Source organism: Sus scrofa, chromosome 1 (assembly GCF_000003025.6).
Source record: "Sus scrofa isolate TJ Tabasco breed Duroc chromosome 1, Sscrofa11.1, whole genome shotgun sequence".
NCBI lineage: Eukaryota > Metazoa > Chordata > Mammalia > Artiodactyla > Suidae > Sus > Sus scrofa.
The window spans coordinates 131,302,894-131,327,552 of NC_010443.5; the positions used below are offsets into that span (position 1 = coordinate 131,302,894).

The 24,659-nt window shown below is 41.2% G+C and overlaps 1 protein-coding gene across 11 annotated transcripts in view; it reads right to left on the bottom strand.

Moving 5' to 3' along the window:
- EIF2AK4 (eukaryotic translation initiation factor 2 alpha kinase 4) overlaps nucleotides 1-24,659 on the bottom strand; it is a 110,423-nt gene that overhangs the window by 58,076 nt on the left and 27,688 nt on the right. For 6 of the 11 annotated variants that reach the window (XR_002345549.1, XR_002345552.1, XR_002345543.1 and 3 more), the window contains 6 exons: nucleotides 23,927-24,075; nucleotides 14,222-14,337; nucleotides 10,572-10,729; nucleotides 8,236-8,771; nucleotides 3,286-3,392; nucleotides 2,287-2,444 (listed from right to left, as the gene is read on the bottom strand). Coding sequence is in view for 3 of the 11 variants with exons in the window: in XM_021097878.1 (XP_020953537.1) it covers nucleotides 2,287-2,444; nucleotides 3,286-3,392; nucleotides 8,236-8,771; nucleotides 10,572-10,729; nucleotides 14,222-14,337; nucleotides 23,927-24,075 (1,224 nt within the window). In the remaining 8 variants the exon portion in view is untranslated. Of the gene's footprint in view, nucleotides 1-2,286; nucleotides 2,445-3,285; nucleotides 3,393-8,235; nucleotides 8,772-10,571; nucleotides 10,730-14,221; nucleotides 14,338-16,788; nucleotides 16,920-23,926; nucleotides 24,076-24,659 lie in introns of all 11 variants that reach the window. The other 5 variants (XR_002345551.1, XM_021097886.1, XR_002345554.1 and 2 more) reach the window with 4 other exon arrangements.

Genomic DNA, 24,659 nt, shown 5'->3' on the forward strand with positions numbered 1-24,659 from the left:
TCAACAATGACCGGAAGAATGTGAACATTTAGTAAGAAAAAAATGGCAACTGGGCCAAGATAACTGGTAACAATATAAAAAGTGAATCTGCCATGTAGTAGTCACAGAATCTTTAGTTCTTTCCTGAAGAACATAGATAACAATGCACATTCCTGAGTTTTTTTTATAGATACTACAACTAAAACTGCCACCAGATGGAAGAAAGGAACTGCATGATGAGCAGACCAGTTGGAGCCTGAGGACTGATGATGTTAACTCCTGACACTATCCTGTTACTTCACCATCAAAACTCCTGACACTATCCTGTTACTTCACCATCAAACAATCAGAGAACTGTGCATGAGCTGATCATAACACCCTGTGACCCTCTCCCTCATCTTGACTTTAAAAAACGCTCCCTTGGAATCCACTGGGGAGTTTGGGTCTCTTGGGCATGAGCTGCCCTTACTCCATGCTTGGCACCTGCAATAAATCCTGCACTTTCCTTAAATACATCCCAGTGTCAGTAGATTGTCGTTATTGCACTTGGGTGAGCTGACTCAAGTCTGGTTTGGTAAGCACTATGTCCTTGACTGGGAACTCCTAGGAATTCATTTATTAAAATGCATAGGTGGGTTTTTTGCCTGTGGTTCAGTAGGTTAAGGATCTGGCACTGTCAGTGCAGTGATGAGGGTTTGAGCCCTGGCCCAGGAACTTCTGCATGCCTCAGGCGCAGTCCTTTCCCCAAAAAAGTACATCAACAGTAATGGGTCCAACTGCTAATGAAATGCTAGATCTTTAAGGAGATGGCCTTAACCTGAAAATAGAGGTGGGATGTGAAGGCTCTGGGGTTCTCATATGGAGAAACCACAAGAAAAACATGAAGGTTTAAGTTACTAAGGTGCTTTGTTATATGAACTTTACTAGGCACTTTTTAAGTACTTGTAAGGAAAGGAAGTTTGATCATGTTTTGCATTCAAGATTCTAAACTATAAAGAAGTTAAAGGGAGTTGATCAAAATTATGGTGTGAATTAAAGGGATAATATATACTTCAATTATCCACTCCTTTTTTTTTTTTTTTTTTTTTTTTTTCCTTTTTGCCATTTCTTGGGCCGCTCCCTCAGCATATGGAGGTTCCCAGGCTAGGAGTTGAATCGGACCTGTAGCCGCCGGCCTATGCCAGAGCCACAGCAACACGGGATCCGAGCTGCGTCTGTGACCTACACCACAGCTCACGGCAACGCCGGATCCTTAACCCACTGATCGAGGCCAGGGATCGAACCTGCAACCTCATGGTTCCTAATCGGATTCGTTAACCACTGAGCCACTACGGGAACTCCAATTATCCACTCCTCTTAAAGATAACCATGATTACCTGAAAAGGATATCTGTCTGCCCAAAGTAGATCTATTTAATCACTCAATTGTAATGTCTCTACTTTCAAGAAGAAAGTTGAAAATTTCCTGTGCTACTATGACTTCCTTTTGGAAAGCTTGCTTAAGTTTGTCTTTCTGTCCTTGACTACCACAGAAAAACTACTTTCATTCTTTCTTCAGTGTAAAAGGCCTTCTCTAGTAATATAAATACCGCTTCCTAATAATACTCTCAGAATTCTAAACAGACACATGCCCTATTAGTAGTGGGCCACCTTCTTATGTGTAAAATGACATAAATCTCATATGGATTTGAAAACAGTAATCTGGGTCTCCTAAATTCAGAAAAATGCTTAATTATACAATAACAGCTGAAATCTCTCTCCCCAGGGGCAGATGATAATAAAGGTCACCCGAAGAGCCTGGAATGAAGAAGGCAAGACTAACAGCAGCACATCTTCGGTACACATCAGTAGTTTTCCATCTCAATAAGAGCTAGAAAATAAAAGCCATCAAAGACCATCTGGGGCCATTTCCCAGTCTGAATTCCATTTTGGTTCTAACCCCATCACCCTTCTAGCTACAGCAGCTCTAAAAGCAAATGCGAGCAAGAGAGAACAATTTTCTTTCTGAACCAAAGCACACAAAAATGTTCTTTGTGTAGAGGTCTTGACTCCACTTGAAGTACCCTTATAATCATGTGGTTTTCACGTTAATGTACTGCATCAGGAGAGGGAAGAGGAAATGATGTGTTCTTAATGTGTCCAGTATAACCTTAAATAAAGCCTTTAACTCCACGAAGGGGAGGCTGATGATAGTTTCAAATGGTCTTATTCACTTCCCTCCCTATTCTCAAAATAGCAGTCCATAAGTCTGCAGAAATGGAACAGAGAAAGAGCTCAAAAAGGGACTGGGGACAACTCAGGACCACACCTTGATGACAGCTCCAAAAGCTCCTTTGCCAAGAAGCTGCAATTCTTCAAACTCAATGAAATAGCGGGAAAACTGTCTCTGTGTCTCACTGAAGAACGCAGCACTGGGTGGCTGGTTGCTAGGAATGACAGTCTCCACGTAATCTTGTCCTCCAGAATCTGTCAGAAAACAAAAGGCAGAGGCAACTGAGGCATTAGAAATATAGGAAGGGCTGCAACATCCAATAACCACGATGCAAGGGTGGGAGGAAGGGGCCACAACCAGGGACTGGGAGTTTGAAAAAATCTCTCTTGTCTGGCAGGCCTTTTAAGGCTTTCCTCACCTTGTCCTACTTCAAGCAGGTAGAAATATACAGTTTGCCCTAGTTTTCAGGGAGGGTAACTAAGAGGAAAGAAATGACTGAACAATAGAGCCAGAAGCCAAGCTCAATCTCTACTGAGGTTCCTTCATCTGATGCTTGAATAACAGTAGGGAAATCTAGTTTCATAGCTGTAAGAGTGACGTGCCCAGGAAGGGTTACTCAACACTAAGAGGCTAACCACTGGAGACTCCATCAGAAGAGACAGGAAAGGAGTTCCTGTCCTGGCTCAGCAGAAATAAACCCAACTAGCATCCATAAGGTCGAAGGTTCGATCCCTGGCCTTGCTTAGTGGGTTAAGAATCTGGTGTTGCTGTGAGCTGTGATGTAGGTCACAGACAAGGCTGGGTTCTGACATTGCTGTGGCGTAGGATGGTAGCTGTAGCTCCGATTCAACCCCTAGCCTGGGAAATTCCAAATGCCTTAAAAAATATCATACAATACAATACAAGAGATGGGAAAACCCAGGAAGGTGTTAAAACGCTTTCATGCACATGTTGAATGAATGCATTTATAGATAGCTCAGCATAAAATAGATAAAATAAATGATCCATGCAGTCACTTCCAGCCTTAGGTTTACAAATATTTTCAAAATAATTTATGTCAAATAGGCTATAAGAAAAGAACGCTAACAGACTCACCTTCAGGACTTTGTTCCAGTAAAGGCATTTTGGGCTGAGGATTTATAAAGCTGTGTTTTAATAACTGCTGAGGATTCCATCTTTCCTTATCATCTAAGCAGACACACCTCAGTGAGAAAGAAAAAAAGAATCTCAGCAAGACACAAAATAAATGCTAATTAAGCCAAGGCTTTGAACTATGGGCTTATTTTTAAAAGATACACATTAGAGAATTCATTTTACCTATGAACCTAAGTCCACTCATAAGTGAATTTCATTAAACATCCCTGCAGGATTTACATGCTGAAAACCAGGCTGGGTACAAGTGGGTGAATTAAAAAAAAAAAAAAAAAAAGGTACAGTCTCTAGAGGCAGGACGACTGACCTTCATGGAATGACATTTTTAGAAGTCTAGGTTAAGATAGCACAAGTAGGTTATGAATTTTCATTCCCACTAACAGATTAATGACTTATGCTAAACTAAGCCTTTCTGGGGACCAGTCATAAATAAAAGTTCCTAAAGGATAAGCAAATCAGATAGCTGATCACAGGTTGTGGCCCAATAGGATAAACTTTAGATAAAGCATGTTCATCACAGTATGAAGTATGTTGGTGACAATTAAGAATGACTTTTTGAAAGTTACATTTTATCACTTTTTTTTACTTATCATTCCTTGAAACTAATCACTTGCAACTTGTTAAATGAATGAAAACAAGCTATACATTTCACCCAGTGCTTTTTAGAGCTGGGTCCTTGACCAGCAGCATCAGTATCACATGGGAATTTGTTAGAACTACAAATTCTTCTCCACCCCAGTCCCAGTAAATCAGCAAATCTGGGGGTTGAGCAGTCACCTGTGCTTTAACAAGCTCTCCAGGTGGTTTCAATCCAAGAGAAAGTCTGAGAGCCACTGTTGTAACTAAACTAAGCCGGTTGGCTTTCATAACAATGACCTAAGTAGCACTGCTTGGTAGCACTTGACCCTAATTATAAGTCATTGTGAATTATGGACTTAAAATCTGTACTCCTAAAGTGATGACAGAGAGCATCATAAAGGATAACATTTAATTTTTTCATGTCACAGTACTAATAAGTAAAGCACTCCTAATTTCATACCTTGAGAGAGCAAGAAAAGATTGCAACAAAAGGAGTTCCCGTTGTGGCTCAGTGGTAACAAACCTGACTAGTATCCATAAGGATGCTGGTGTGATTCCTGGCCTTTCTCAGTGGGTTAAGGATCCAGTGTTGTCATGAGCTGTAGGTCATGACACGGTTTGGATCCCATGTTGCTGTGGCTGTGGCCTAGGCCTCCAGCTGTAGCTCCTGTTGGATCCTTAACCTGGGAACTTCCATGGGCCACAGGTGCAGATCTAAAAGGCCAAAAAAAAAAAAAAAAAAAAAAGATTGCAACAAAAGCATTACTCTAAGATACTGTATTTTCCCCTAAATCTAAAATTAGTTCAATTACAACAGTAAAATACCTCCTCCTTGCAAATATTAACACATTACTGGTAAGAATAAAACCTTAGGTAAACATCCAAAAAAGACATATAGCTTTAATTTGTGAATATTGATTTTATTTTAAGGACATCATCGTGTACATATTATTCATCTTGCTTTTTTTCATCTGACCACATAAAAGTTTCTGTACCCAGTTCTACTGTGGGGAGGGGTGTTTCAGACTTCAACTCAAATCTAACACTATCTACTTGGAGACAGCATCAGATCCCACTGGTTAAGGACTCAGTCCTACAAGACTGCTCCACCTCAGCTCCACTTGAGATACCTATTCTAGGTCCAGGTTGTCCACCTGTGCTTCTGACCAACAGGCTGCAGACCAGAGTCCAACGCCCTCCCTCCTTAGGTTCAATGTACTAGAGCAGCTCGCAGAACTCGGACATTTTACTTACTAGATTGCCAGTGTTTTACAAAGGATATAACTCAGAAACAGTCAGATGGAAGAAAGGCACAGGACAAGGTATCTGGGAAGAGGCTTGGAACCTCCTTGCCCTCTTGGTGCCTCCATGTGTCCACCAACACAAAGCTCTCTGAACCCTGCCTTTCTGGCTTTTAATGGAGGCTTTGCTATATATATATATAGGCACAACTGATTAAATCACTGGCTCCTCGTGATCCATTCAACCTCCAACCCCTCTCCCCTCCACTGAGGTTGGGGGTGGGACTGAAAAGTTCCAAAGCCCTAAATCAAGCAGTTGGGTTTCCCCGGCAACCAGCCCCCACCTGTAGGTGCTTTCCCAAAGTCACCTCATTACTTAACAGGAGACACCTTTACTGTTATCCCCATTTTTTTTTTTTTTCCCCCACAGGAGGAAATTCAGGATTGGGCACTTAAGTTGCTCAGCCTGTAAGGGGTAAAGGTGGGCTAGGAACCTGGTTGTCTGGCTCTGAGTCAGGGCTCTTTCCCATCACAGAGATTAAACAAAACCTTTCTCCAAAGAATGTTCGCCAAGAAGTAAAATTACTACAAATGAAATGCCACTCCTATGCTGGTCTGGGAATTTTTTTTTTCTTTTGTTAACTGGGGGTGGACAACAAAGGTAGTAAAACACTTCCCTGGAGCTGCTTCTTAACTACAACAGGGAGAGAGAAATATATGAATCAGCCTAGAGGACGCATTATTAACAGAATAAGAAGTAGTGCTGATCTCAAGTTCAAAACCGACAGATTAGAGCTCTTCTCTAAGAAGAGAACTAGGAAAGTTTTAGCTACTGAGTCCTTCATTTTACTTTTTTTTTTTTTTTTGTCTTGCCTACAGCATGTGAAAGTTCCTGGGCCAGGGACTGATCCCATACCACTGCAGTAATCTGAGCCACAGCAGTGACATCAGATCCTTAACCTGCTAAGCCACCAGGAAACTCATTTTACTATTAAATGTGAAAAATATGTTCTACTTAAACTTCTCAGTGTTGTTTTTAAAAATACATAATGCTATTGCTAACCTTTACTCAATCTTGATCAGTGAGGAAGGGCCAAAAGCTAATGATGACATTTTGAAGAACAAAATGAGTCTTTGCTTCAGTGGTTCTATCACCATATTCCCTTTGATGTCATTTTAGTCATCCTCATTGTCAGGGTGCATTTATAAATATTTTTAAAGTCCTATGGCACTTAAGAGAAATCATAAAAAATTTCTTTAGAAATCTTAGATGTTTAATACTTTAAGAAGGGAATAAAGGGGGTTCCCATCATGGCTCAGTGGTTAACGAATCCGACTAGGAACCATGAGGTTGCAGGTTCGATCCCTGGCCTCGATCAGTGGGTTAAGGATCCCGCATTGCCATGAGCTGTGGTGTAGGTTGCACAGACGTGGCTTGGATCTGATGTTGCTGTGGCTGTGGTGTAGGCCGGCAGCTGCAGCTCCAATTAGACCCATAGCCTGGGAACCTCCATATGCCATGGGTGCGGCCCTAGAAAAGACAGAAAGACAAAAAAAAAAAAAAAAAAATACAGCATCCAGAAAGACTTTCTACAACTGTATGTATATCACATCCACTTCTATTTTATAGTACACAGAAACTATCTTATTTAAATGTAAGTGCAGCTGCTATCACTTCTGTAATGGCTAAGACAATGAGTGACAGGAAATAATAATATGAATCAGGCCAAAAGGCAGCGGGGATGGTTGGGAACAGAAAAAGAAATGTAAAGGGTAAAAGAAAAGAAATGTAGTGAGTGATGAAGTGAGGAAAAAATGAATGACTGGGAAAAAGAAAAAAAGGTGAGAAATAAGACAGAGTGTCAGGTAGGGAAAAAACCCGTCCAAGTCCACTTCTCTTGAAGTGGGAGAATATCTAGAAAAACCCAGAGAGCAAGGATCTTATTTAACAGAGAAACTGAGAAAACCTAGGTGTAGCTTGGACTGAGAACAGAGGTAAGGCTAAACTAGAAATCACTGAACTGGAGTTCTTGTTGTGGCTCAGTGGTATGAACCTGAACTAGTATCTGTGAGAATGTGGGTTCGATCCCTGGCTCCTCTCATTGGGTTAAGGATCCAGCATTGCTCTGAGCTGTGGTGTAGGTCGTAGACATGGCTTGGATCCTGTGTGGCTGTGGCTAGCAGCTACAGCTCCGTTTTGACGCCTAGCTTGGGACCCTCCATATTCCTCTGGTGCAGCCTTAAAAAAGAAAAAAAAAAAGAAATCACTGAACTGAAGGACCTGGACAAAGACTTTTGGCCACAGGAAAATCTATCAGTAAGGGCTGTCTCAAAGTGGATAAAACTTGGACAAATTAGGGGTATGGTTTTAACACCTACAAACTATTACACATAAAATAGATAAGCAAGAAGGACATACTATATGGGAACTACAGCCATTATTTTATAATGACCTATAATGGAGTATAATCTGCAAAAATACTGAATCACTATGCTATATACCTGAAACTAACAATACTGTAAATCAACCACACCTCAAAACAAAGAAAACAAAAAACCACTTGGCTCTGTAATTAAATGTATACCTGTAATTTATAGGTGTCAAAAAATGCTCTGGCTAGAGCAAGGAATTCCAGCTGAATGGGACACTGATAATGAAGAATGGTTAAGAGGAACAAGGGGCAGAATGGCACTCCTTAAACTGTTTTCTAAGCAAAAGGTCCTGTCTTTGACCCCTTAGGAACCAGCAGCAAAGACAGAGAGGTATTGCATTTTGGCATCTCTCCCTAGTGACTTCCTAGGGTACACCAGGCAGTCACCCAGAAGTAGTCTGAAAATCTATTACTAAGCCCAAGTAAATTCAGAAGAACATCGGAGTTAGAGGAATGCTAAACAAAAGGGAGAAAACAGAACATAACATGTGGCTGGGAAAGGACTGAGAGAACAAAGAATTAACTCTAATCCTGATAGTCACTTTTTGGCTTACACATAGGACTTAGCTATCTGGCACCTCCCAGCACAAGCAGAAGTAGAGGAGTAGAGTGCAGTCAGGGAGAATCTCGGTGATACTCACTTCCTCAGGAAATCCTGAAAGTCAGCTGGCAAGTCACTAGGGATGGTCACTGGGTATTCGCCACACTCTTGTCCTTGGCTGAGGGAGAGCAGCAGAAGGCCGAGCCGCCAGACATCCCCTTTCTTCCCCGTTTTATAAGGTAGGGCACTGTCACTAAAACGAACTCGGGTTTGCTCAAACACATCCTCCTTGCAAATGTCTGCCAGGCGCTTAGAAATGCTGTAGTCTGTGATCTTGATAGTGCCCTCTGCGTCCACCAAGACATTCGATGCGCTGAGCACCTTGTGCACCACAGAATTGCTGTGCAAATAATCGAGGCCTGACAAGAGCTGGGTTGCGTACCTGCGGAGCTGATGCACAGGGATGGGGCCTGAATGGCTCAGGTGGGCTGCGAGGGAGACCCCATTCATGTGCTCCACTAAAATGTCCACCACGATGGAATCATTTTGCTCTTTGAGGTTCATTGCAAAGTAGCGCACTATGTTTGGATGGCTCAGTTTGACCAGTGAGCTGAATTCTGTTTCTGCCCCTTGAATCTGATGCAGAAAAAAATTCCATAAAACAATACTGGGTTGGTCAGTAAAATACTTAATAGAAACTGTACTTTCAAAGGAGAAAAGGAGAATGCTCTTCACTAAATTCTCTCCTAAACCACAAACTCAACCTACTAGTTGGTAAAGAGAGACAGCTTTTAAAAGCAGCTTCTGTGATACAGCCCCAGAAAAAAGACACATTAAAATTTTCTTTGGGGAGGGAGGGCTGAACCAGGAAATCTCAGGTCAAGTTCCCAGATCAGGGATTGAACAGTAGCTGTAGTGACAATGCTGGATCCTTAACTCACTGAGCCACCGTGGTAACAAACCTGACTAGGATCCATGAGGATGCAGGTTCGATCCCTGGCCTCCCTCAGTGGGTTAAGGATCTGGCGTTGCCATGAGCTGTGGCGTAGGTCACAGACATGGCTCGAATCTGGTGTTGCTGTGGCTGTGGTGTAGGCTGACAGCTGTAGCTCCGATTCAATCCCTAGCCTGGGAATTTCCATATGCCATGGGTGCCACCCTAAAACGAAAAATAAAATAAACTTTCCTGATTATAAAGATTCATTGTCTGAAGTTCCCGTTGTGGCTCAGTGGGTTAAGAACCCAATATAGTATCCATGAGAACTTGGGTTTGATCCCTGGCCTTGCTCAGTGGGTTAAGGATCCTGCATTGCTGCAAGTTTCAGCATAGGTTGCAGATGTGGCTTGGATCCAGTGTGGCTGTGGCACAGGCTCCAGCTATAGCTCTTATTCTACCCCTAGCCCAGGGACTTTCATATGCCATAGGTGTGGCCCTAAAAAAAGCCCCCCCCCCCAAAAAAAAACAACTCTTGGTGCCAATGCCATGGTCCCCACCAACTGTGGCAGTTGGGTGGGGGAGCTACCAAAAAAATATAGATATTCACTGTCAAAATTTTAGTAAGTGCTAATACAAAAGAAAAAAAATCCAATGTACCACCCAAAGACAACTGTTACGATTTCAGTGTATTTACTTCGTTTTTCTTTTTGTCATAAATATACATACGTTTCTAAACACAATGCCTTACCTACTGTTTTATAAGCTCTTTATTTATTATGTAACACTGCAATATGCAATATTAAATGTTCTCTTTATTTATTTTTTTGGTCTTTTTGCCATTACTTGGGCCGCTCCCGTGGCATATGGGGGTTCCCAGGCTAGGGTCTAATCGGAGCTGTAGCCACCGGCCTACGCCAGAGCCACAGCAACGTGGGATCTGTGCCGCGTCTGCAATCTACACCACAGCTCATGGCAACGCCGGATCGTTAACCCACTGAGCAAGGCCAGGGACCAAACCCTCAACCTCATGGTGCCTAGTTGGATTCCTTAACCACTGCGCCACGACGGGAACTCCTAAATGTTTTCTTTAAACCCAGGATTATAAATGAACTATAAAATCCTCCAGTCCCTTAAAATTTAGTTGTGAAACAATATTTCAGAAGATTAGGGAAAATGCAAATAATTGCCAATAGTACAATTATGAAGCCCTCTTTGTCCCAACTGGACAGAGAGCTACTAATAGAATAATAAGGGGGGAGGAGGTTGAGAAGCAGCTACGAAAGCTTTGAGCATGCTGTGAAAGTTCTGAAAGAGGCAGCAGGGGCTGAGAAAACCTGTAAGGAAGGTGCTGCTCCTTTACCATGCCCTTTGGTTAAACAGCTCTCTCAGCATACTGGGTCATCTTTGCTGGCCAATCAAATGCAGAGCTGTTTTGTTTCATCATCTTCCTTAAGTTGGAGATTGGGCTTTTTGATCAGTGAGCCATCTGGGATGCATACCTGCTTTTTGCACTTATCAATCTTCTCTTTTTCCTGACTGGTAAGGAACGGACCCATTTTTTTCTGCCATTGAAGGACCCACTCATACAATAAGACAAAGCTGCCGGTGGCTGTTTCCAAAGCATTGTAAATTAATTTCCCAAGCTGCTCATCACTGCCTGCATGTTGAAAGAAAATATAATTAAATCTCACTGGTACATTTTCTGTGGGCATTTAAAAAAAAAAAAAAGAGAGAGAGAGACAGGATAGTCATTTGTTCCACAGTAGATGCCATGTACTAACTATGAAAAATGTGATTTTATGTAACACATGCTCTTTTGTAACCACTGCTTAGTATTTAAGCCCTATGATATTAAATTTTGCAAAGGGACAAGAATTAGCAATGAGATCTTAGTATCAGGCCAGTGTTTTCTTCTACTAGCCATTACTAACAATGCTACTTTCATAACCAGTCCACCTCTGATGACCATGCCTACTGGTGCAGTAGTGTATCCCATGTGGCTACTACTAACTAATGGGACAGAAGGAGCTTAGAAGCAGGTCCAGCAAGACAGCGCCATCATGTAGAGTACGGTGCACAGTGAAAACAGGTTTTGGGAACTTGGAGGTTTGAATACACCAATGATTTTTTTAAACACAAAATATGAATATGCTCAGTAAACACAAACTGACCAATGGCTTTGTGGGAAGGAACCAGAAATGACAGTTCAAATTTGAAGCAAAAGAAAAACATTTATTTAGTGATAGGCATAGGATTTCTACCTGTACCTGGGAAAGCTAAATTTCTGTAATACCAAAATTTTTCAAAAATCTACAAAAATAAAAATTTTATTAAAGACTATAATAGAAAATCACCAAAAAGTTAGAAATGGAGAAAAATATCACCCACTGTAAATCAACTATACTTTAATTTTAAAAAATTTAAAATTAAATCAACTGTATTTTAATAAAAAACTCAAAGAAAATCCCATACCATCACCATTTTGTTTTATTTGTCTTCTAGTTCCCTCTACCCTTTTTTCCTATTTGCCAAATCACAGAGTATATCACAGGGTTTCTCACCCTTGACACTACTGACATTTGGTCCTTTGATAATCCTTTGTTGAAGAGGGTTGTCTGTGCACTGTAAGATGTTTAGCACAATCTTTGGCCTCTATCCACAAAATGAGTCTTACCCAATCTAGTCTTACTCATCAAATACATCTCCAGATGTCACCTAATGTCCCCTAGGGGACAAAATTGCCCCAATTGAGAACTGACTGATTTTCAGTTCAATCAGTATTCTTTGATATACAGTATTCTTCATCTCTTAGTGTACAAATAATAGTTCTCCATGGTGCTACATTATCTTCATAATGAAAGATGAAGTCACCTGTATATATAAGACAAAGTGATCTTAGCAAAAATACTTTAGGGAAATGTGGCTGACTAGCTCATCTAGAGAAGCAGTTTTACTTCACAGAAATGCTGACAATTTAAGAGATTTTAATCAAGCTGATTTGTTATGCTATTCATAAATAACTCCAGACACTCTTAGCTAAGGGGGAAAAAATCCTGATGTTTGAAAATTTATCAACCAAAGGAAGCAACCTGTGGAATATGGGTACGTGCAGTACACACTGGAGACACATGATATACAATGGTTATGGCACTGACATAAAGCCTAATTGAATTTGTGAATTATATGGTGTAATGTCTTGGAATATTTATCTCCCTAACTGGGACTAAGAGGATATTTCATATTTGCTGGTGGGGATTTTATTTTGTATTACAATTTATCACTGCCACCCTCCTCTCGGTGCTTTTGTGTGATGGAGACAAAAGAACACACTGCAGTGAGGCTGAAGGAAAACATGTTTAAAGGAGCTCAGAGACTGATGCTCTACTATATGCTAACAGAAATCATTTACACAGAAGCCTCTATAGTGCTTTAATATATATGGGGAAGGTCTTGATTTCCTCTATTTCTAACAGCATTAAATTGAAAAGCAAATATTAATGAGCTGATCTTTTACAAAAGCATTTCTTAGAAAATTAGGACATATTTTAAAAACTAGACCTGCTGTGAGAAAACAAATAATTTACTTGGTGGTTTTATTTTTTTTAAAAAAAAGTTCAGACTGCAAATGTGTCTCCTAATGAGGGTATTAACAAAGGTGAATCTGCCTAATGAGCACCAATGAGACTAGGAGACCAAGGTAAGGTATTAAGCTGTTGAATTAATTTGCCTTCCTGATGTCCCTAGGTTATTAAAAGTTATTGCGTTTTATGCTGCCAATTCACGAGTTAGAAATGCCTTAGAGGAGTTCCCATCGTGGCTCAGAGGAAACAAATCCAACTAGTAACCATGAGGTTGCAGCTTCGATCCCTGGCCTCATTCAGTGGGTTAAGGATCGGGGTTGCCCTGAGCTGTGGTATAGGTTGCAGATGCGGCTCAGATCTGGCACTGTTGTGGCTATGGCATAGGCTGGCAGCTGCAGCTCTGATTGGATCCCTAGCCTGGGAACCTCCACAGTCCTAAAAAGCAAAAAAAGAAAAAAAAAAGAAATGCCTCAGAGTCAAGGACAGTCTCAGGACTAAAAGCAATCATTTCTACCAAGGTTTTGAACCAGCCCAAATGGTCACTGTGTCTGAATAGTATAAGCTCTGTGCATCTGTGGAAACCTGCTACCAGCTACCTCAATCAGCCAAAGTTGTGTCCAGATCACTCTTCAGATACCTGGTTTCTTCTTCCTCCACCTGCTGCCCTCTCTCTGGCAACTCCCCTATTTATTTATATCTCCCCAAAGAGGAAGGAGAAAAGACACCAAAAGAAAGCAAACTCAGTTTAGATAATTTGGCTACTGTTCGCTCTGCTAAGAATATTCATGGGAATGGAAATTAAACTTAGTTGTCAAATTTACCATATGCAAATGATCTGTGTGACTGATAAAAATTGCTGTACATCTAGGGCAAAGGGAGTAGATACTGAAAACTTGATTTTAATGTAAACACTTCAAATGGCCATCTGCTGAATAAGATGGCTAAACTACTAAATAAAACACACAGAAAACAAAGTGGTTTTCCTGGTCAGTTACAGCATGCCAAGGAGGAAAATGCTATGCACGTGGATAACAAATTAATAAAATGAGACCTGACCATTAAAGTTCACAGGCATTAGAACTCCTTTTGTTACACATATTGTATCAGCAATAGATGCACATGATGTAAAATTCTACTGAGTCCTAATATTTCAACCATTTTGGTTTTGAAAAGTGTGGTTAATTCTAACAATGACAAATTTTAAAGTATCTTTCTGCTAACAATCTTTCCAAGAGCCTGAGTTTTTATTTCCACCTTACAGAAGGTAAAAGCTGAGTGTCATCAGTAACAGAAGCTAGAATGACTATCAGAGTAAAGAGTCTTCCTTGGACTGTGCTGGTCTAGACAACACAGTGTCTACTCTAACCTGTTCTCATGATTAACTTTCTTTTTTGGGGGGCTGCACCTGTGGAAGTTCTTGGAGCCAGGGATCCAACCTGTGCCACAGCAGTGACCCAAGCCACTGTAGTGACAATGACGAATCCTTAACCTGCTGTGCCACAAGGGAACTCTTCATGATTAACTTTTGTCATTAGAATAACTTACATGAGTTTAGCTAGTTTACTCACCAATACATTTCCCTTTGTGCACCATGAGCTGATCAGTACTACCAACAGAGAAATACAGGATTTCACAAGAGCCAGGAGAATCTTCACTACTACACATAGAATATTGACGTTCTCGCCTTAAAAATAAATTTGGACAATGATTATTTTTTCTTTAATTTAAGACTGACATAGAAAATTCTTACCCCTCCATTTTCTCCTGCTTACTAGCCCATTCTGTGTCCAACATCTGACTCTATTGGAAACTGAGCTGAAGGTTGGGAAAGTTACCCAACTCCCCCGCCTCCACCACCATTCCCCACTCAGTCTTCTCCTCCTGGACTCTGCAAATCCCATCTCCAGATCTATGTGTCTAACATGGTAGCCAGTAGCCACATGCGGCTACTTAAATTCAATTCAAACTAAATGCAATTAAAAATTCAGTTCTTTGGAGTTCCTGTTGTGGCACAGCGGAAACAAATCCAACTAGGAACCATGAAGTTTCGGGTTCGATCCCTGGCCTAGCTCAGTGGGTTAAGGAGCCGTGAGCTGTGGTGTAGGTCACAGATGCAGCTCAGATCTGGCATTGCTGTGGCTATGGTGTAGGCTGGCAGCTACAGCTCTGATTAGACCCCTAGCCTGTGAACCTCCATATGCCGCAGGTGTGGCCCTAAAAAGACAAAAAATAAAATAAACTGCAGTAGGCGCATTTAAGAACAGAGATACCGCTTTTTTTTTTTTTTTTTTGTCTTTTTGCCTTTTCTAGGGCCGTTCCTGCGGCATATGGAGATTCCTAGCTAGGGGTCTAATTGGAGCTGTAACCATCAGCCTATACCAGAGCCACAGCAACACGGGGATCTGAGCCGCGTCTGCAACCTACACCACAGCTCACAGCAACGCTGGATCCCCAACCCACTAAGCAAGGCCAGGGATCACACCCACAACCTCATGGTTCCTAGTCGGATAGGTTAACCACTGTGCCACAACAGGAACTCCCAGAGATACCTCATTTTATTGCACTTTACAGACGCTACATTGTCAGTTTGTTCGTTTTTTACAAATTGAAGGTCTGGAGCAATGTTGCATTAAGCAAGGCTATGAGTGCCATTTTTCCAACAACATTTGGTTACTTCATGTCTCTTGTCACATTTTGGTAATTCTTGCACTATTTTAAGCTTTTTCACTATTATTATATTTGTTCTGGTGATCTGTGATCGGTTACAACTATGACTCACTGAAGGCTCAGATGATGTTTAGCGTTTTTCAGCAATAAGTATTTTTAAGTTATGTACACTGTTTTTTTTTGTTTTTTTTTTTAAAGGGATGCTATTGCATACCTAAAAGACTACAGTAACAAAATTTATATGCACTGGGAAGCCAAAAATTCATGACTCGTTTTATTGTTATGCTCACTTTATTGTGGTGGTCTGTTCGTACAACATCTCTGAGGTATGCCTATATACCACAGTCCCAATAGCTGGTGGCTGCCATACTGGGCTGCATTGATTGAGAACACTTTCATCATCACAGAAGTTCTATAGCAGTGATTTTGCTCAATCTCATATTGACCCCACATGTCATGCATATGCACATCTGGAGAAAACTGCCAAATGAGAGTTTGGAGCACTACAAATTCCTGGTCTCCAGCTGGGTTCCCCACTACTGAATGTCCATTCATTCTTTCTTGTCTTTGTAGATACTCTTTGCCACTCCCCTTCATGACTTCTTCAAAACCTTCAAAGCCCAACCCTTTGCCCTCTTTTTCTCCTTTTCTGCCTTTTTTCTCCTGAGTGTGAAGCAATAGCTGGGAAGCTAGATGATAATGCAAAATGATGAATAAATAGGGAGGGAGGTTGCAGGGATGAAGCAAGGGAGAGAGCTTGCTTCAAGAATGTCAGGATTGGACAGGGGTAAGAAATGTTTTGATAAGGCACATGGACAGGTCTCTGGGAAGCAGCCTTCTCACTCCGAGCATGACCTTGACTTCCACTTTCACTGAGAATGTAAAGCAACAAGCAGTGAAACCCACACTTTCTGTGGGTCCACCCAGAAAGTTACTTGGCGTTGGCACATTTTCTGTTTTCTCCAGACTCTGAGGAAGGTCAGCTACCCTGTCCTTAGTTCCCTGGAGTCTCTTCTGGGCTCCTGGTCCATCAGTTAGTCCCTTTGTCCTGTATATTCAATCTGTCCCTCAATTTTGGCTCCTTCTCTTCAGCCTAGAAATCTCTCCTGTCAGGAAACATGTTTCTACAATATTTTCCTAGCCTCTTTTCTTCTATTTTCTATGCTGAAAACTCCATCTTGTCCTGCTTTACTCTACTGCATATTCCTGCTTGAAAAATAGTTGCAGTGCTGGCAAATGACTTAAGCTTAAGAACAAAGACCTGAAGGCATAAGTTATTCATGGTCAGCTGAATGAGGACATAATGTGTTGGTCTAGGCATGCTGGATCTGTGCAGATAGGCACTCGGTTTGCACAGCATGATATGTCCTCTAAAGAATAAGAGGAAGATGAGCCTCATGGCCCCAAGGGGTTTATGAGCCGTCTAGTTAGCAAGATATGTATTAGCAAGGAGAACTGAGGTACAAACCTAGGCACGCAGCAGTGTTCCTGCAGATAGGCACGCCAGGCACGGCTGTCTGCAGAAGCACAATGGTGATTCTCCAGATGCTATGCATAGATAGCTGACGCCAAGCTTCCTCAATGCTGATTGTTAAATGCCTAAAGGTCAGAATAAAAGCTTAACCAGCTATGGGCTATGTGACTTTTAAAATAATAATAATAATAAAAAACTGGAGTTCCCGTCGTGGCGCAGTGGTTAACGAATCCAACTAGGAACCATGAGGTCGCGGGATCGGTCCCTGCCCTTGCTCAGTGGGTTAAGGATCCGGCGTTGCCGTTGCCGTGAGCTGTGGTGTAGGTTGCAGATGCGGCTCGGATCCTGCGTTGCTGTGGCTCTGGCGAAGGCCGGTGGCTACAGCTCCGATTCAACCCCTAGCCTGGGAACCTCCATATGCCGCGGAAGTGGCCCAAGAGATAGCAACAACAACAACAACAACAAACAACAACAAAAGACAAAAAAGACAAAAATAAAATAAAATAAAATAAAAAAATAAAAAACTATATCCTGCACCTAAAACCCCCTTCTCACTTGACATGATCCTAAAGAGCACAATAAAAGCAGTGTGGTTTCTTAAGGCAGGGATCTTGGTCCCTGAGACCTTGAGTTCCCCAGTTCCCATGTTTAATTAAGATAAATGTCTCTGTGTCTTGTTTTATGTTAACTTTTTCCTTAAGTTTCACAGCACCCATTCTTCAGCCCTCACCTGCTGAACTGGTCTTGGCACTCTCTCACATCCATTCTTCTCTCCCTCAATCCCAGCCCAACTTTGTTCTTCATTTTCAAACTTATACATCTGCCGTCTCCACATCTGCACCTTTTACTTACTCTTCATGCCCCTGCAAGGTCATTAAAACCACCAGTTCCCTCCTACCCACTCTCAATCTGATTTTCCCCCTTGGTTCTGTTCTTTTGGTTGGAGGCATAGTCATCCATTTGGTCTGACTCATAAAAAACATCTAAGTCTCCCTGAGCTCCTAGATCTCCTGCATCTAATTGATTCCCAAATGTCAGCTCTCCTCTCCAACTTCCCTGCACTGTTCAGGTCATCAACAAATTTCTCCTGGACACATGAAATATTTCATTATTTTTAATTTTAAAAAAATTATTTTTTTCCATTTTTGGCTGCCCTGTGGCATATGGAACTTCCGAACCAGGGATCAGATCTGAGCCACAGTGATGACCTAAGCCACAGCTGTAGCAATGCCAGAACCTTAACCCACTGTGCTTGGCAGGGGATCAGACCCACATCCCAGGGATCCCAAAGCACCACTCATCCCCTTGCGCTAGAGTGGGAGTTCCTGAAATACCCCATTATTAACTGGGCATCCGACCTTCAATCCTAGACATTTTCCCCTCCCCTCACCCCTCCCACACTGGCAAGACCTATTATGATTTGAGCTTCTCAGACCACATGTGTATCCACATATTCTAAGCACCAGGGAATGACTAATACACGGTGGCTCTGTTTAAAGTTCTGCTTCTCAAGTTATTTGTGCAACCAGGGGCACATGCAATTCATGGAGAAAAGGATCAGATGTAGAACCATGCGCTAGACTTATAAACAATCTGGAAGCATCTCCGCATAAACTCTGCCCCCTCCAAGACTAAAATGACTAGTCCTCTTTTTGGGGGGGTTTGCTTTTTAGGGCCACAGGTGTGGCATATGGAGGTTCCCAGGCTAGGGGTCGAATTGGAGCTGCAATTGCCGGCCTATGCCACAGCCACAGCAATGCCAGATCCAAGACACATCTGTGACTTACACCACAGCTCACGGTAATGCCGTACCCTTTAACCCACTGAGCAAGGCCAGGGACTGAAACTGCATCCTCATGGATATGAGTAGGGTTCGTTACTGCTAAGCCACAATAGGAATTCCAGTCTTAGTACCTCTAAGTTCTTTAGTTTGCAGTGTGTAAATGCTTGTTTTTGTTTGTTTGTTTCTTTTTTTGGCCAACCCAAGGCATATGGAGTTCCCAGGCCAGGGATCAGATCTGAGCCACAGTTGTGACCTACACCAGATTGCTAACCCACTGTGCTGGGGTGGGGATCAAACCTGAATCCCAGCATTGCAAAGATGCTGCCAATCCTGTTGTGCCACAGTGGGGACTCCTGTAAATGCTTGGTTTTAAGGTGTTTTAGAACATTAATCACCCCAGCATGACTGTTAGGTACAAGTGCAATGAGAATGTTAAGAGTGCTAGTAAGAAAAGATGTGTCATTAGGATTGAAATAAAAATAGAGATCATTTTAAAAGTGAAAGTGTCAAGAAAATGACAAATGTGATACATGCCACATAGGATAGATTGTTTGAGAGCAGGAACAGTTTTGAAGGATAAAAAGTAAATCACCCACTGGTGAAAATGGCCATCGTTAGTAAGTCTACAAATAAATGCTGGAGAGGGTGTGGAGAAAAGGAAACCCTCCTACAGTGTCAGTGGGAGTATAAATTGGTACAACCACTATGGAAAACAGTATGGAAGTTCCTCAGAAAACTAAACACAGAATTACCATATGATCCAGCCAGACAAAGCTTTCACTGAAAAAGATACATGTACCCCTATGTTCACTGCAGCACTATTCACAATAGCCAAGGCATGGAAACAACCGAAATGTCCAACAATAGATGAACAGATTCAGAAGATGTGGTGCGTATATGAAATGGAATACTACTCAGCCATAAAAACGAACAAAATAATGCCATTTGCAGCAGCATGGAAGCAACTAGAGACTCTCATACTAAGTGAAGTAAGTCAGAAAGAGAAAGACAAATACCATATGATATTACTTATACGTGGAATCTAAAATATGGCACAAATGAACCTTTCTACAGAAATGAAAAAAACTTATGGACTTGGAGAGCAGACTTGTGGTTGCTAAGAAAGAGGGGCAGGGAGTGGGATGGACTGGGAGTTTGGGGTTAGTAGATGCAAACTATTGCATTTGGAGTGAATAGGCAATGAGATCCTGTTGTATAGCCCAGGGAACTACATCTGATCACTTGTGATGGAACATGATGGAAGATAATGTGAAAAAAAGAATATATATATGACTGGGTCACTTTGCAGTACAGCAGAAATTGACAGAACACTGTAAATCAAGAATAATAAGAATTTTTTTTTAAAAGTAAGTCATAAAGAGTTTGAAGAGAAGAAATAAAGAAGCAAAATCCAATGTCATTGATGTTTCCTGTTTATACGTCAAAATGTGTATATATAGGAGGCTGATACTATCTACTTTGGACTCATCAGAATTGGGTTTGAACAACCCTCTGGAATCTAATTCATTAAAGAGTAAAACAGAACCCAAACTCCAGCAGAAATAGCCATCCCAATACAAGCAAATGGTATTTAGAAGCAGTAACACTGGTGTCATTCACCAATGATTAATTCTAGATTACAGAATGTTCAAGGGGGTTTGCAATGTCATTAGAGGTACTGATAACCACGTTATCAGTTTTTCCAAGTAGCTGTGGTAGTACACAAGGATAAAGGGCGTATTAAACAAAACTGCCAAATAACATTAACTAGGTCTTATAAATGACAGAGAATAAGACACAGTTCAATTTTAGAAGACTAAATTAGGCATCCAGACCCTTGAGTAGTAGGCCTTTAAATTCTTTCTGCTAGAACAGTGAGTGGCTTTCTGTTCTCTTTCTCTCTCTCTCTCTTTTTTTTTTTTTCTTTTTGTCTTTTTAGAGCCACACCCGTGGCATACGGAGGTTCCCAGGCTAGGGGTCCAATTGGAGCTACGGCTGCCAGCCTATGCCACAGCCACAGCAATGCCAGATCCGAGCCAAGATGGTGACCTACACCACAGATCATGGCAATGCCAGATCCTTGACCTGCTGAGCAAGGCCAGGGATCGAACCTGCAACCTCATGGTTCCTAGTTGAATTTGTTTCTGTTACGCCATGATGGGAACTCCTCTTTCTCTTGTTTTAAGCATTGGAAACCTTTCTTTAAATAAAGCCTTACTAAATAAATAAATAAATACTGATTTTTGACATACCCCACTTAAAAAGAAAAGCAGAATCACCCTGGTTAAAGAGGTTGCAGACCCTACAGGGCCAAAAAGACAGTTTCTCCCTTTTTGTTGTCTTTCCCGTCTCCCCTCCCTTGATTAGATGTTCACTGAGCACGTACTGTCTCTGCCAGGCACTGTTTCAAACCCTGAGGGAAACACAGGTGAGGTCCTTGCTCTGAAGAACTTTACACATTCATGAGAGGAGAAAGACATTAAAAAGGAAACAAATGACCATGAAGTTCAGCTAGCGGTATCTGCTATAGAGAAATTTAATAAAATGGGAGAGGGAGAGAGTGGGAGGGATCAGGAGTCTGGGGTTAACGGATGCAAACTATTGCTCTTGAAATGGATTTACAATGAGATCCTGCTGTGTAGCATTGAGAACTATGTCTAGATACTTACACTGCAACACAACAATGGAAGCAAAAAGTATGTATACATACATGTGTAACTTGGTTCCCATGCTGTACAGTGGAAAACAAATAAATAAATAGGGAATTAGAGAACAAGTGGGTAAGCAGGGGAGTGGCGTGGGGTTCAGGGAAAGTTTCTGAGGGGAGAACACAAGTGAGGAGAGAACTGAATGATAAGGAGGAGCCAGCCATGTGGGGAGAGTGATCAGCAGAGGCCCTGAGGTGGGCAGGAGCTTGGCTCCACCGAGGGTGAGGGAAAGGGAGAGGGAGAAGCAACAAGATGTGAAACCTTTCCTCTGCTGCTGCTCCCCTGCCGTCTACTCTCCACTAGCAGCCAGGAAGAACTTCACCTAGAGTGAATCTGATGATATTTTATTCCTGTTTAGAACCTCAAAAGGCTTCTCATTATACCTGGACTCCTGACCCAGCCAACAGAGGCCTCTGTGACACACCCCGCCCACCCTGGAACCACGGTCTCCACACAAGCTCATTCTAGCCTCACTACACAGTTTGATGAACTCTGGGCAGGACAAGCTCAGACCGCCCTTGGGTCTTCTGCACCAGCTCTTCAGCTGGGCAGCTGGCTCCTCCTCGTCATCCAGAGCCAGTACCCCTTCCAATCTAAAGCCACTGTCCTTTAGTCACTCAGGACTAATCCTTCAACCCTTGCCTTCAAACACCAAATCTAAAGTAGCCACCCAGTCTTCCTTCAATACAGCCTATTTAAATTCTCTGCAGAGCACTAGTCACTATCTGACATGTTCTTGTTTGCTTGTGGACAGTCTCCTGCAACTCAAATATAAGTTCTATGAAACCAGCTTCCTTCTTAATCTTGTTTATTGAATCCCCATAACTGTGAACAGTGTCTGGCCTTTAGTAAGTGCTCATTAAGTATCTGGTTATAGATTGTATTGCTTCTAGTTGGAGTCAATTTGAATACTGCCTGCTGACAATACTAATGACAAGGCCATCTCTGTCAACTCTAACAAATGTAGCTACTAAGTGAAAGAGTAAAATGTAACACTCTGCTTATTTCCTTTGGCTTTCCACCTCATAAAGACTAGTAAATTGCAAGGAAGAAAAAGAACCAAGAGTATGTCATAAAGTACTCTCGTATATCAAGGACTTTTTATTTCTTAACCAAAGAAGCATGAAAACTATGCTTTAAGAAAGATTGATTCTTTTCTAGTCAGTAGCCGACATGGTGCCAGAGTTCCATGCAGGTTTGTGCAACAACCTTGGCAAACAATAGAGGAAAACAATTTCTTCTTCAATGCTCATGAGGTGTCATTCTATCCAAGACATACAAATGTCATTTCACAAGCACTACTTGAAAGTTGTTTTACCTATGCCAAGGAGAAAGAAAATTTCCCTTCTTTCTTGAATAATTTGTTTATGATTTCCAATCTCAGAAGCAAGTCTAATCTTGGGCCAACTCTTTATAGTTAGCCACAAAAAAGAAAATGTTTAAACTAAAAAAAATTGTTTTTTATATGTTCTTACTTGTGGCATTGATTTATTTCCACTGTTTCTAACACAAAAGGAATGTGTCATATTTCCTAGTGAAATACTCTGACAACTTTAAACTACGTTACCTAATGGAAGCCCAGTTGGAAAAATAATCTAAATTGGAGCAAGAAGTTATAATTTTAAAAAGGAATTGTTACCGGAAACCACATTCAAGAAAACATTTAGTTCACTTTAACAGTAGGTGGTCAAATGTTAATATCAATATGATTTCTGAGCTGATTTCTTTTTTAAAGTAGATAATTAGGGAAAGAACTGAATTCCTATAAACAAACTATCACCTAAAAGATTATATAAGCCTTTAGTTTGGTACCCAAAATATTTCTTTTTATAGAAGAAAATGTTGGTTTTGAGTGCTGCTTAGATTCTCACACGAAATAGTTTAAATACATAAAGAAGCTGAATTATAATACCTATACCACTCAATCACCCACGTACTCACAAATGGATTCTGTACTAAAATTCCTTTCTGGTCCATAGGGGGCACAGCAAATAGAAAGAGAAGTCTCAATTCTCTAGTGGAAGAGGATATGGAGGAAGAGACAGTATCTTTCATGTGACCTCTGATGACAGGGAACAAGCCAGGAACCCACTGTCAATGATGGGGAAGCCCACTGTCCTCAGTAGCAACAGGGAGGGGAGCCCTGGCAGCAAAGGCGAGGCTCCTAAAAAGCTTCTGAGGCACCTAAAAAGCAAAGCTGAGGCTTCTCGTAAAGCATTCTCTACACCTGTGCCCATTTTGGAGCACTGCCCACACCTGTGGTGGGACCGTAGGCACTACAGGCCGAAAACTCACACAGTGTGAAATCTGACTGTATGATGATTCCGATGGAAGAGAAGCTTTTAAATCACGACTGAAAATTAGATTATTAAAAGTCAGATCAAATACACTGGAGGCAAGACTGGAAAGTGCTGTAACTATTAGAAAGGGGAATGAATCATAAATGGCTTCATGAAAGACACCTGGAAAGTGTTAAAACCCAGGAAAATTTTATTTTACACTGCTACCTAACATACTAAGATATATAGGCTTTGGAAGTTATTAAAATTATCATGTGACAATTCCACCAAATTTCACTACAAGTTGTTTTGATCCTTCTACATTTTTTCATCCTTCCAGATCGGAAATCTCAAGGACTTACCTAGATCTTCCAGAGGAGTTGGTCCGATGTTTACCATTTCCTACAAAGTCAGGAGAGCCTCCGTGTAGCAGGGCAACTGTTCTGTTTCCTCCTGGGTCTTTTCTAGAGGTTTGATCTTGGTTTGACAAACTAGCTATTTCTAAACGTTCCTTGAAAAAAGAAAAGTAAAACTTACTTTAGACATGAGTCATAAATGAAAGACAATCATGGTACATAATTTTTCCTATGTAGAGAGTGCAAATTTTATTTACGCTGAATGTTTCCAGGTGTAATAAAAGTTGAACTCAACTTTTAAAAATGTAATGTTCAAATATGTACTGGTTCAAGAACTGAAGGCCAGGTAACAGTTTCAAGATAATGTGAATTTTATAAATGAAAATGTTTAGAATCATGGAATACATAAAAAGTTAGAAGAGCATGTGATGAACAGAAGGAGGCATTCAAAGAAAGCACATCAATATCCTGTAATAAACCATAATGGAAAACAAAACAAAATGTTCTAGCACCATTTGTTGAAAAGTCTATCTCTTCTCCAGAATTATATTTGTACCTGTGTCAAAAAAATCAGTTTTATATATATGGAGTGTGGGGGGTGTCTCCGTTTTTTGAATAGTCTCTTCTGACTATTGATAGAAGTAGCATTGTTCCTTTATCTATCTTGACTTCAACTTTACACTATTTTGAACACTGTTAAAAAAACAAAATAGGGAGTTCCTGTTGTGGCTCAGTGGTT